Genomic DNA, 13,154 nt, shown 5'->3' with positions numbered 1-13,154 from the left:
GGTTGTTATAGAAATACTATATTAGTGTTCAGCAATCTGTCAGGCAGCAGCAGAGCTGAGCAACCTGGCAGAACAGTGGACATGTTGGCTATGCTGCTTAAGAATGGGCACAACATGAAAATTTGTTTAGAAGCTTTCTGTGCTGCCTCCCCACAGAAGAGGCTGCCCAAGGCTGACTTAAATCCCCTGCTCATTCTGCCAATTAGGCTTTTATTTATTTTGCCATCAAGTCACAGCTGAATTATGGTGACCCCGTAGGGTTTTCTAGGCAAGAGACGTTTGGAGGTGGTTTGCCATTGCCAGCCTCCACATCATGACCCTGGTCTTCCTTGGAGGTCTCCCATCCAAATACTAGTCAGTGTCAGGGCTGAGAGTGTGTGACTGGCCCAAAGTCACCTAGCAAGCTTCAGTGGCTCAAGTGGGGATTTGAACCTGGGTTTCCCAGTTCCTAGTCGGACACCTTAACCTCTACACCACGCTGGCTCTCATTTATTTATTTCCTTCCTTCATAATTTTCCCTAATGGGAACTCAAAGTGACTTATATTGTTTTTGCTCTCTTCTATTTTAGTCTTTTACACAAATTCCAACAACTGACCCAGATAGGGTGGCCAGCCACTGGTGGCGAAGCGGGACCTGGCAACCCTGTATGGCGAACAAACAAAAAAAATATTGTCGAAGGCTTTCACGGTCAGAGTTCATTGGTTCTTGTAGGTTATCCGGGCTGTGTAACCGTGGTCTTGGTATTTTCTTTCCTGACATTTTGCCAGCAGCTGTGGCAGGCATCTTCAGAGGGGTAACACTGAAGGACAGTGTCTCTCAGTGTCAAGGGTGTAGGAAGAGTAATATATAGTCAGAAAGGGGTTGGGTGTGAGCTGAATCACTGTCCTGCAAAAAGTAACAAAAATCATTGTCCTGCAAACAAAAAAAAAGTTCGCGCGACTAAGGGGTGACATGATAGAAGTCTATAAAATTATGCCTGGTTTGGAGAGAGTGGACAGGGAGTTTTTCTCCCTCTCCCATAATACTAGAACGGGGGGTCATCTGCTGAAGCTGGAGGGCGAGAGATTCAAAACAGATAAAGGAAGTATTTTTTTTTTCACACAACGCATAGTGAAATTGTGGGACTCCCTGCCCCAGGATGTGGTGCTGGCTGCCAGCTTGGAGGGCTTTAAGAGGGGAGTGGACGTATTCATGGAGGGGCATTCACGGCTGTTAGTTAGAATGGATACTAGTCATGCTGCATACCTATTCTCTCTAGTATCAGAGGAGCATGCCTATTATTTTGGGTGCGGTGGAACACAGGCAGGATGGTGCTGCTGCAGTCGTCTTGTTGGTGGCTTCCTAAAGGCACCTGGTTGGCCCCTGTGGGAACAGACTGCTGGCCTTGATGGGCCTGGGCCTGACCCAGCAGGGCCTTTCTGACGTTCTTATGACCGGCACACCTTCGAGAGAGAACCAGGCCCCGGAAGAGCCAGGCGCCGCCGGCTTGTTTCCCCCTCCACCCGGCTACTCCGCCTATCGGTCGGCAGATGGCGCCAGACGTCGCCGATGCGGGCCGAGCCCGTGGGGCGAGCGGCCCCTCCGCCGCTCCCGCCTGCCACAAGCGCGCACACAAAGCGGCTGGGCGAAGAAGCTCCTTCCTCGGGGGCTGCCGGCGCCTCGCTGCCCACCCCGAGCCAGGAGCGCCGCGGCACCGAAGAGGAGCAGCCGCAGCAGCCGCCGCCGCCGAAGGTAAGCGGAGCCGGGCAGGAGAACTTGAGCCCTGGCTCGCCTTCCTCCCCGGACTGGAGGGACCGGCGGCGTCCGCATCTCTGCCTGGTCTTCTTCGTACGCTCCGCTGGAGGGGAGGGGGGAAGTGGAAGCCTTCTCTTAGGGGAGGAGGGGAGGGGAGGGAGCTGCCAGGTAGGTCGCAGGAGGCCCCCCACTGATTCCAGCCAAACTTTCCTGGGCATCCAGCCTCCCTTCCCCTGCTGCCTTGGCATTTTGGAGTCGATTCCTAGGCTGCCCTCTGTGCCATGAAGACAATTCCCAGTGGGTCGCCGGGTTAGTCTGTCTGCAGTGGTAGAAAAGGGCAAGGGTCCAGGAGCACCTTCAAGACTCACCCAAATATTTTCTGGTAGGGTAGGAGCTTTCGGGAGCCGCAGGCTCCCGAAAGCTCCTACCCTACCAGAAAATATTTGGGTGAGTCTTGAAGGTGCTCCTGGACCCTTGCCCTTTTCTACTCTGCGCAATGGCAACCTTTAGGAGGCGATAGGAAGCTTCCAGGGCAGAAGCGGCTCCCCTTCGCCTCCACAAAATAGGTGGCGGCCTCCCTACCACCCTTCGCCCCTCCTAGTGGTGCAAAGCCAGTTGGGTGTTTCACTCTGTGGCTGACGACAGGTATTCTTCTCTTTCTCTCTCTCTCCCCCCCTTTGCAGATGCATAGGATACTGGCAATAGTTGTTTGGTGTTTCCTGCCAGTGGAAGGCAGGCGTCCGGAAATCCTCGCCGGGAGCAGCAGCCGCAGCAGCGGTGGCAATTTCTTGGACAATGACAAATGGCTGAGCACCGTTTCCCAATACGACAAAGACAAATACTGGAACAAGTTCAGAGACGTGAGTACTCCCCTGTGGGTTCTCTGCTTGGCGGTGGGGCGGGCGTGGCTGGGGCGCCTGCGTTTGGTGCCATCGGATGCTGCTGTGGTTTCGGAGCCCACCGGCCCTTTCGAAGGAGCTGTGTTTGCGGTGTTGCTGCTGTTTATGGTCAGCTAGATGTTGGTTTTCCATTTTCCCACAGGGACTAACTTTCAGAGAACTTTCTGTGTTTAAGAGATTAGTGTCTCTGAAATGCAACTTGCAGGGGGGGAATATTATTTGCCCGCTTGAACCACAAAGTGATAAACAGTGAAGGTTTTCCCCAGGTGCACGTGTCAGAAGACCCAAGAAGTAACGCTTCGGGACACATTTGTTATGGTCTTCTTATTTCTTTTACTTGGAATATAAAAACTCAGGATAACTTTGATATGTCTTGACTACATATTATATTGCAACTTTGTGTCCTATCCTGTATGGAAGGAAGAAGGGAAAAAAATCATGAGTTGTTGCAGTTCATAAGTAAAACTGGGAGACACAAACTCTTCCTTAGTGTGGCCAACCAGACCTGGATCAATAGTGAATATAATGCGATGGACTTGGAGTGTGGAGTGGGTCAGTGTTAAACACCTGAGGCCCATTTAGAATTTTCTAGAGAAAGTGTTGCGTTCAACCAGTCCTAGACTTTAAAAATAGTGTCTGGCTTATGTAGTGGGTATATATCAAAGCAACAAATGAAGTAAGGTGGCACTTCTATGTGGATTGTAAGACGACGTTGGGAATTTTTTTGCCAACATGTTTTAAAAACAAGCCATGGTGATACCTGTTATGTGTTGTGCTTAGCTGGGGGCCCCCTTTTTTAAAGGCAGGATATTGAAATGAAGGTAGCTCATATTTGTTTCTAGTTTCTGTGAATAAGCTTACTTGAATATATTCATGTTTGATGTATTATGTTTCAGTGGACAATTCTGTCTGACAAATGATTGATCTGTATGGTCAGAAATCAATGGCAGTCTTAGAGCTGAAGCCAGGTAGTTCTGATTTGTAGCCTTAATCATTCAGCAAAACAAAACCAGTTAAAATCTATTGTGTCTTTGAGCTATAACACTCGGGAATGATTTTGTTTATTAAATTCAAGCATGCAAATGCCAGTGACTAGATCATAGAAATGAAAGTTTTTAATGTAGATGGGCTGTTGCTGCTGTAGTTGAAAATCCTGTTCAAGAGGTTACAAAGGATTTATTGTCACCATTTCAAACTGATGCTCTTCCAATACCACCTCTGTGCTTGGCTGGTGAGGAATTCATGCCCTTGCTCAGAAAAGAACAGGGAGACACATACTCACTGGGGGAAGTATACATGCTCTGAGAATGGGAATTAGCAAAATCTTTCTACTGTTGTGTTGTCTTAACAGGAACGCTTTAATGATTGCTGATAATATATCAGTCTTGCATATAAAGCCATTGCACTTAGTCGCCCACATTAGTCCTCATTTTCCTGCATATCAAGTAATTTGTGGCAAATCCTTAGCCTGAAAACCTTCCCTACCTGCTTTCCTGGAGGGCAAGTACTATAGATGAGTGAGTGGCTGTACTCTGCTAAATTATTTCCTTGTATTTTATACACATCTTCTGAAGACTTAACAGGCCAGAATACAAAGTTTCATCTTGAGTAGCTTTGGTTTTGCTCATCTTTGAGCAAAAACAAGCACACAAAAAAGAAAAGAAAGAAGAGAGAGAGAGACCTTGAGCCAACTGCGCACTGTTTAAATTTTTAAAATATTTTATCAGATTTTTAAAAATTTAGTGGATAACAGGTAATTGGTAGAGAACCTCCTCTTCACAACGGCAGTGTTATTGCAAAAATGATCTGGTGTCAACTACTTCATCATGCAATTGCCTGATCTAGGTTACATGAAGATGACTATTGATTTAGCAGTTTAGTATTACCCATTTTACTTCTAGATGAGGAAAGATTATGTGTCATTTACTAGGAATGTATATAGCGCGAGAGCTATTGACATCAGCAGGAGTTATGCAAGATTAGTTTCTATTCATTTCAATGGGCCATGCACAGGAGGAAAACATCTTAGGGGACTGTGCCCCAGAGTTGTTGCAGATTGTTCAGCAGTTGTCGTTCTTCTGCATGAAGAGCGCAGAAGTGCACCTTATTCATACATGCAATTTGAATTTCAAAGAATGTGTCTTTTAAAGAGTGACTCGGTTCTTGCTGCATGAATGCTGTTGACAGATTATTTGTAAAAGACATGACAAGAAACTGTTAATGCTGGAGTTCAGCATAGGTAATTGCCCTCAACCTTGACATCTAAACCTTGATAATATTTAAATGGCACACATTTGCTTTCTTTTTAATGTCTTGTCAGTAGAATCCCTGTATTGTGTGTCTTGAGATGGGTGTTGTTTGTTATTCTCAGAGCTAAACTAGATAAGATGGGGCAGCTATGCTTCTTTGTTCACATGTCTGGCCCATTTAGGTGGAATGGGTGTGCCATAAGTGGTGAGGGACAATTTACACTTGTAGTGAGTGGCAATTTTTGCTGATTCTTCCTTCCTACTACAGACCCCCACACCAAATCCCTTGCCATCCTGAGGGCCTCATGGACTTTCAAGAGGGACTTTTTTTGAAGGGCGCAGGAGGTTGAAGTGGGATGTAGGAAAGGGCATGACTCTGCTTTACAGTCTTATGGATCCAGTCCCATGTATGACTAGGCTTATAACTCTGTGTTGATAAGGGCTGTGAACTTGGTTGAATGTAAAGAATTCTTAATATCCCGTCATGATCGCACTATTGTAAATAATTCCACAGTCCATATAACATAACAGCTTCTGAATTTCACAGAGAGTTTCCTTAATCAAATTCTCCTGAGTGCAGAGGAATAGCTACCTAATGGCGAGTAAGAGAGGGGAAGGGAGGATATAAGAAAAGGAATAATGCACGTGACCTGGGTTTAAAAAGGGGTGGTGTTCCTGGGACTGAGGAGCCCTGTGGCTCAGAGTGGTAAGTTGCAGTACTGCAGTCCAAGCTCTGCTCACGACCTGAGTTCGATCCCAGCGGAAGTTGGTTTCAGGTAGCCGGCTCAAGGGTGACTCAGACTTCCATCCTTCTGAGGTTGGTAAAATGAGTACCCAGCTTGCTGGGGGTAAAGGGAAGATGACTGGGGAAGGCACTGGCAAACCACCCCGTAAACATAGTCTGCATAGCAAACATCGGGATGTGACGTCACCCCATGGATCAGGAATGACCCGGTGCTTGCACAGGGGACCTTTACTTTGACCTTTTCCCCTGGGACTAGTATGCTTCCTGCCCTCTTAATTGGGAATTTATATGAAGTTACAAAAGCAGCACTGTTTGGAATGAGGCGTTTGGCTAGATCAGGCACCTCCAACCATTTCTGAGCTTGTGAGCACCTTTAGAACTTTGAGAGGGAGAGGTGACCGCCACCCCAAAATGACTTCCACAGGAGGCTCTGTGTGTGTATATATGCGTGTGTGTTAAGTGCTGTCAAGTCGCTTCCGACTCATGGCGACCCTATGAATGAATGTCCTCCAAAATGTGCTAGCTTTGACAGCCTTGCTCAGATCTTGCAACTTGAGGGATGTGGCTTCCCTTATTGAGTCAATCCATCTCTTGTTGGGTCTTCCTTTTATCCTGCTGCCCTCAACGTTTCCTAACATGACTGTCTTTTCTAGTGACTCCTGCCTTCTTATAAAGTGACCAAAATATGATAGCCTCAGTTTAGTCATTTTAGCTTCTAGGGTCAGTTCAGGCTTGATTTGATCTATATCCCACTGATTTTTTTTTTTTTGGCAGTCCACGGTATCCAACACCACATTTCAAAGGAGCCAAACCAAAATGGCTGCAACACCTCCGCCCTTGTTTTGCAAAAGAATAACAGAATAGGAATAAATAGGAATACAAAGAAATGAAGGAAAGGCCAGGGACAGAGGGAGAATAAAAATAAACTAGGGGGGGGGGAGGGAGAAAGAGAAGGGGGGATAAAAAATGAGAGCCTGAAGGGGTATTAGAAACACACATTAACTAAGGAAAGCCTGGGTGCTTGCTAGTCCTTCTGCTTCTCCAGTACAGCTGCTACTGCAGCCATGGAAAATCCCTTCATTTAAATGAGGGCAGCCAGTAAAAGGTCCTGTCTGACATTGGCCTGCCCACTTTCTGAATAGTTTATCAGGTGCCAGGGGAAGTACTGGCAAGTGCCACGTTGGGGAACCCTGGGCTAGATTTTGCTGCAGTTTTGGCAGCCAAGTTGAATCTCAATGAGAACATTCAAGAACAAAATGTGTGCAGTGCAACCTAACGTAATTTATATTTTTGTCCTTTTGACAAAATCTGTATTTTAATTTAAAAGTACTATGTTTTGAATCAAATGTGTGCTTTAGCAGTACTTAAAGGGCTATAGACAAAGGAAATAGTTTTGTTTCTGTTCTACATTGTATATTAAATACATTTATTTTAAAAGCAGGAAACGTTAAGTGTCTTATACAGACAAAACTGCCTGACTTTTTAAATTTATACACAGTAATATCAGTTTCTGTTGAGCTTTCTCACTGGTGCCTTTTAGAGTAATAATGTTTCTCCTCTTTCAACAACGATTCACTTTCAAGTTCAGATGGGGCAGAGTTATACTCCCGCAGGAATTAGCGTGATGTTACCAAAATTCACAATTGCCTGGTTCAGTTTATGAATTTGTCTATCTCATCATTTGTAGCTGTATTATGAACCAAGCATCCATGCTAATTGCTGTCTAGGTGCAGGTACAGAACCTGTTTAATGTTGACCCCTTCCTCTTCTTGAAACTTCACTGATTTACTATGAGACAATCTAAGCCAGTAGCCTTTTGTGTGTTACAGAAGTATCTTCTTAGGTCAAACTTCTTAACTATTTTGTGGGAGTGTTTTGTAGGTTGGTAACCCTTCTCTCTGCATCCAAAACCTTCTATGAATTTGCACTTGGGGAGGAAATGGGGATTCCCAGAGGACAATACAATGAGTATGTGTGCGTGCATGCACCATCAGCATGCATGTGCTGTTGGTACAAGAACTTTCAGAAAAGTGAGGAGCTGTCCTTTTTTGTTTTTGGAAAATTCACTGAGAAAGCTCATGGATTAACAGCTGATTCCAAATTGAGCCGGGAGAGGTATTTTTTCCCCATCACTTACAAAAATCTGTGTTTTGAACCACAGCTTCTAACAGGTATGGAAGCATTTCCGCAGTGAGCCAGATGTCTCCTTTTGTCTTGCAAGTTTTTAGCCTTTTGGATGGTCTTTAAGGAGAGATTTGGGTGATTGCTTTTCTTGCTTCTACCTTCACCGGAGGCCTTTCAGTGTGAAAAACAGCGGGAATTCATCACAGCTCCTTGGGTTGTGCAAGATTCCCCCTTCACATCCACATCCCAGAATGACTGCACTGATCGAGCAAGAGGTTCACTTTGAGAACTCTGGATGGGAATGACACCCAAATTGGCCCTGCGTGATCCATCTCAGGGCCACTGATGCCAGTAACTTAAAGCCTTGAACTGAAGCAAGAAGAAGGTACTGCTTCATTGTCCAGCCAGCAGGGTCAGCTCCTAATTTTTTTTACCAGGCTTGGCCAATCAGAGACGACTTATTGTTTTCCAATTGCAGGTGCCGGTATTGCATATCCCTTAGTCTCCTGAAGTGGGAACTGAGTTCTGAATGAATGTTCTCTCTAGACTAGATACTTTGCTTAAACCAGACTAGCTTAGAGGCTGAGCTTGGGGATGAAGAGCACCTCGTTGGCAGGGAAGGGTATGAGGAAAAAGGTTAAATGTTCCCACCACTAACACCTCCTACTGAGCTGATTTCTCGGGTTGTCTACCTCCTGGTGGGACTTGGAGATCTCCCAGAATTAGAATTGATCTCCAGGTGAGAGAGGTCAGTTCCCCTAGAGAAAATGGCTACTTTGCAGGGTCACCCTACAAAGCGTGGTGTAGTGGTTAAGAGCGGTGGTTTGGAGTGGTGGACTCTGATCTGGAGAACTGGGTTTGATTCCCCACTCCTCCACATGAGTGGTGGAGGCTAATCTGGTGAACTGGATTTGTTTCCCCACTCCTACACATGAAGCCAGCTGGGTGACCTTGGGCTAGTCACACACTCTCAGCCCCACCCACCTCACAGGGTGTCTGTTGTGGAAAGGGAAGGTGATTGTAAGCCAGTTTGAGTCTTCCTTAAGTGGTAGAGAAAGTCGGCATATAAAAACCAACTCTTCTCCCCCGCTCCCTCCCCCTCTTCCTCCTCCTCCCTCTTCCTCTTCCTCCACTCCCAAAATCTCTAGGTATTTCCCAGCCCAGAGTTGGCAACTCCACTGATTTCCTGCCTTTCCAACCCATGGCTTCTAAGTTTTCAAAACCACAAGAGTTGCCTTTCCAGGGACTTGCTTGAGGCGATTTACAACTAAAATGACAAATCAAAATCAAACAAGCCAGGACATAAAACAGCAAACGTTGAACAGCCTAAAATGATGCTAATAAAACAGTCTAGAAGCAGGCCATAAAATAGCTTTAAAAAAGGAATTTCTTATTTAAAAGCCTGAATAAAATAACGGTTTTGGCCTGACATCTAAAGGGATGTAACCTGGGCACCAGGTGAGTCTTAAAGGTGATGGCATTCTTTCTCATCTAATAGGGCCCCGGACTTCTTGGTTCAAGCTTTTCTAACATTTTGTTACCATTTTTACCATATTTGAAAAAAAATCGTGGAAACCACCTCAGATAATGCAAACACCAGTGTTTCAAGTAGTTGCGCAGTTCATTAGATTGGCATTGAATTTTTTTTAATCTACTTTGCATCATGGGGTATATAATAAAGTGTAAAGATCGAAACAGGGCTGGAAAGCTTGGGTGACATCTCTGCTTTTGGTGGCCTTGCATATTTGACAGCCTAGCTAAATGCCGCCAGACGTCTGAAGAGGGGGAAATGGTATTTTGTTTCATAATACACATCTACAACAAAATGTCTATTTGGCACAATAGATTTTGATATGGCTTTTAACCCAGAAGCCATTCGCTCTGAAGATAAAAATGGTGTGTTCTGGTGCCAGCAAAGTTGAATAGAAAAGCTGTCATTGATTTCAAGGCAGCAGGGTTACATCCACAGAATTCTGGAGTGTCAAATGATCAGCGTGTATCTAGTTTTGTACATAGCCTTCAATCCAACAGTTAAACTATTAAGCAAAAAAAAAAAGTTTGGAAATAGGAAATAATTGGATGCAAGGACTTGTAGAGCTCTCTTTTTAGTGTACACAAAAAGAAATGCAGAACTGAATTCGAACAAATAAATACTGTTACATAATCATACTAGGGTTGTGTGTGTTAATACTTTTTAGGGCAATTTCTGTGAGATTTGATTGCTTTCTTTCCTAGTAAGCATTGTCCATAGTTAGACCTGTTCTTTATTATCTTTTATCTTGATTTTTGTTAGACCATCATTTGCTTCCTGAATGTGGATTTGTAGGGCCTGAAAACAGGCAAGCTGCAGGGAAATATAATAATGTTGAGATCATGCTATCTCTTCATAGTAAGGGGCAAAGAAAAAAATACTTCTGCTCTTGTAGAATTGTTAGGCTGAATAAAGTGTGGAAACTCAACAATCTTTATATGAAAGACGGATGCCTTCAAGGATGGAAATGGGTGAATGGGCAAATTAGACCTTAGTAAGATGTACTTGAGCTGTGAATTGTTTTTAGATTGATGAAATCCCAGAACCTTGACAAACAAGCATGCGGTGGGTACAAAATTCTCTGTCAACAATATAGCTGAAATCTAAAGAACTGAATAGCAAGAAGCATTTCTCTGTAACTCCTAATTAAAAAGTTAGTAAAAGATGAACAGACTTGTAAAATCAACAATATTCTAGTATATGAAAATATAGCACTAAGGTTTTATATAGCTAAAGAGCATCCAGATTTAAAAACAAAACGTGACTCTATTGGGAGGAATAGACAGAGTTCACACAGCAAGTGTCTATTCACATGTAATTACAAACAAGAACTTACTGAAATCTTTGAGCTCAGTCATACCAAAGGCTGAGGATATCCACAGGCTGGATAGTTTGCTTTTCATACATCCAGTGCATACTTCCCTTGACAGTCACCAGAGTTGGAGTTCAGATAATGCAAGAAATCATGCCAATAAGTAAGGTTATGGAAAATTTTAAAAAAGGTAATGCAAAATTAACACCTGGAAGGACCTGAACAACTAATAAAGATTTATCCAGTAAATGGCATTTGGCATTATCTGTATACAGTAACAGCAGTACATGGTAAAATCTCAAAACCAAGAATTGCATTTGTTGAAGAACTGAAAATATAGTCTTAAAACTATGTAATTACCAACAGCAAAGGAATACAGATGCTGTTGTTCTCAATGGAAATACATGAGAGAAAATTGGGCACCCATGTATGTATTTCATTAATGCAAATGGCAAAAACAGCATGCTGGCTATGTAACAAAAATTAATCTTATTTACACAAAATGTATTCAGTAACACCAAGAAAATAACAATAGAAATACAGCTGATCTAGCTCCAAAGTACACAAATTGTACAACTAACAAAACAAAAACTAAGTTCAGGAATCCAGGTCTTCCTTAATACACAATTTTCTTCTTAAACAATCCAATTCAGTTGCAGGTCAGTGTTTCAATAGCAGGTAAATCACAGGTAACAGTCAAAATTGACATTATATTTCAATAATGTGCATTTGTCATGGACTGCAAGCAATGCATGAAGTGTATTTATTATATAAATACTTTAGGCAGATCATGAGAGGGAGGGTACCTTGGCCATCTTCTGGGTATGGGTCATTGGGGGGGTAGTTTGGGAATTTCCTACATTGTTTAGGGGGTCGGACTAGATGACCCTGGTGGTCCCTTCCAACTCTATGATTCTATGAAAATACGGTAACAGTATATATTAAGAAAGTTATCCTGGAAGTTCTGTATCTCTTGTAGTTAAAACTTTGATTTCAGTTTGACTCCCTCCAAATTCCTAAATATGTCACTTCTTTGCTTATCTCATCAATGGTTCCATTGTGTCAGCCTGACATAGGAAAAAAATGAACTGCTCACTTGAACAGCATAACTATTCTGTAACGAGATTCGAGGGCAGGCAATGTTTCCGAAGGCTTACGGTTAAAATAATGCTTTAAGTTGCTTGGCAGAAGCTTTATCAAGGAGTCTGTGTGGTTCAGTAGATCAGTCATCTATTTGTCTCCTCCGTTGTTTGGCTTGTAGTCCATTGTAACAGAAAATCATTCTCATTAAATAAGACGCAAGTGACTTAAATGAGTTTTGTGAACTTGGCTCCCTTCTTAATGAACTAAGTATCATAAATCCACTTAACAACTCCCCTTCCTCCTGTTCAAGCCTGTCAGAATAGAATTCTTTGAAGAAGACAATTGCTTTAAAAAGTTTCTATTCTGGTTTTCTAAAAGGTAAGTTTCACATTTATCCTGGCCGTATCATAGGTATAGAGGCAGCTTAGTTACGGTAGGGTCTTGTGTCTTCTACTTGTTGAGAGCAGGTGGGAGAGGAGAGAATGACCTGTGATTGCTACTTGGTAAGCGTCACCGATTTCCCAACTCACCTCTCCATTTTAAATGTAAATGTGGAAATGTTTCTTTATTGACTGCTGCAGGAAAAAAAATGTGCAATTTGCCTTGATAGCTAGAGATTTACAAACATTGGCAACTAGCACTTTGTTTTGTTTTCTGACAGATGTTGTTTTCCCCCTTGCCCTGCAGCATATTATTTACCCTGCAAATAATGTGTTTCTATTTAGATTGTGATATTTATTTTAGTTGTCACTCGTGTATCCTACCTAACCTTCAAGGTAATCTTAGGGGCATATATAGGTTTTCCCCAGCATCCTCACAAAAAAATACTTGTGTGAGATAAGTTTAAGCTGTGAAATATTGTCTTGCCCATGGCCACCTGATGAGCTTTGTAGTGAGGTGGTTGTAGTGATCATTAATTCCACTGCTGCTGCTTGTAAATGTACCATAGTGTGCATTTAATCCTGAAGGAAGCCAGTCATCTGTAAGGCCTGACCATGCTGTGAGACATTTTTATGACATATTTACACCCAGTCAGAAAAACTAGGGTATGGTGAAGTTCTTGGCATCATATATCTGGATCCTATGGATGACAGGCTTCCCATGCAGTTATGTGAACACCTTTATAAGTGTATAGGGTAGCTACAGATGACCATTAATGGGTATACCTTCCTATGCAAGCATCTGAATTGGAATTCAGATAGCAAACCCAAGAATATTTGCATCTTTAAAGTGTAAGATTATGAATTGGTTTCAAGTGTTTTGTCAGTGTTCTATGAAATTTTTTAAAAGCACATTAAAATGGTAAAATTGGCAATCTAATCTGTAAACTGTTTTAATGTAGTGGTTTCCATGATAGGCTGTTTAAATGTAATAATAGGTACCTTGATAGATTATTCATGGTATCAAATGCGTTGATTGCCATTATTCCTTCCTACTTTTCATGATAAATCATATACTGAAATTTTAGTGATATAA

At 43.0% G+C, this 13,154-nt stretch overlaps 1 protein-coding gene across 1 annotated transcript in view; it reads left to right on the top strand.

Moving 5' to 3' along the window:
• The first annotated feature begins 1,549 nt into the window (after positions 1-1,549).
• The window catches only part of SPOCK1 (SPARC (osteonectin), cwcv and kazal like domains proteoglycan 1), a 556,326-nt gene continuing 544,721 nt past the window's right edge, over positions 1,550-13,154 (top strand). Inside the window, exons 1-2 of the mRNA XM_056847707.1 lie at positions 1,550-1,732; positions 2,419-2,595. Of these exons, the coding sequence (XP_056703685.1) occupies positions 1,550-1,732; positions 2,419-2,595 (360 nt within the window). The remainder of the gene's footprint in view (positions 1,733-2,418; positions 2,596-13,154) is intronic.

This window comes from Euleptes europaea, chromosome 1 (assembly GCF_029931775.1).
Source record: "Euleptes europaea isolate rEulEur1 chromosome 1, rEulEur1.hap1, whole genome shotgun sequence".
Lineage (NCBI taxonomy): Eukaryota > Metazoa > Chordata > Lepidosauria > Squamata > Sphaerodactylidae > Euleptes > Euleptes europaea.
This window is presented reverse-complemented; position numbering and strand designations above follow the sequence as displayed.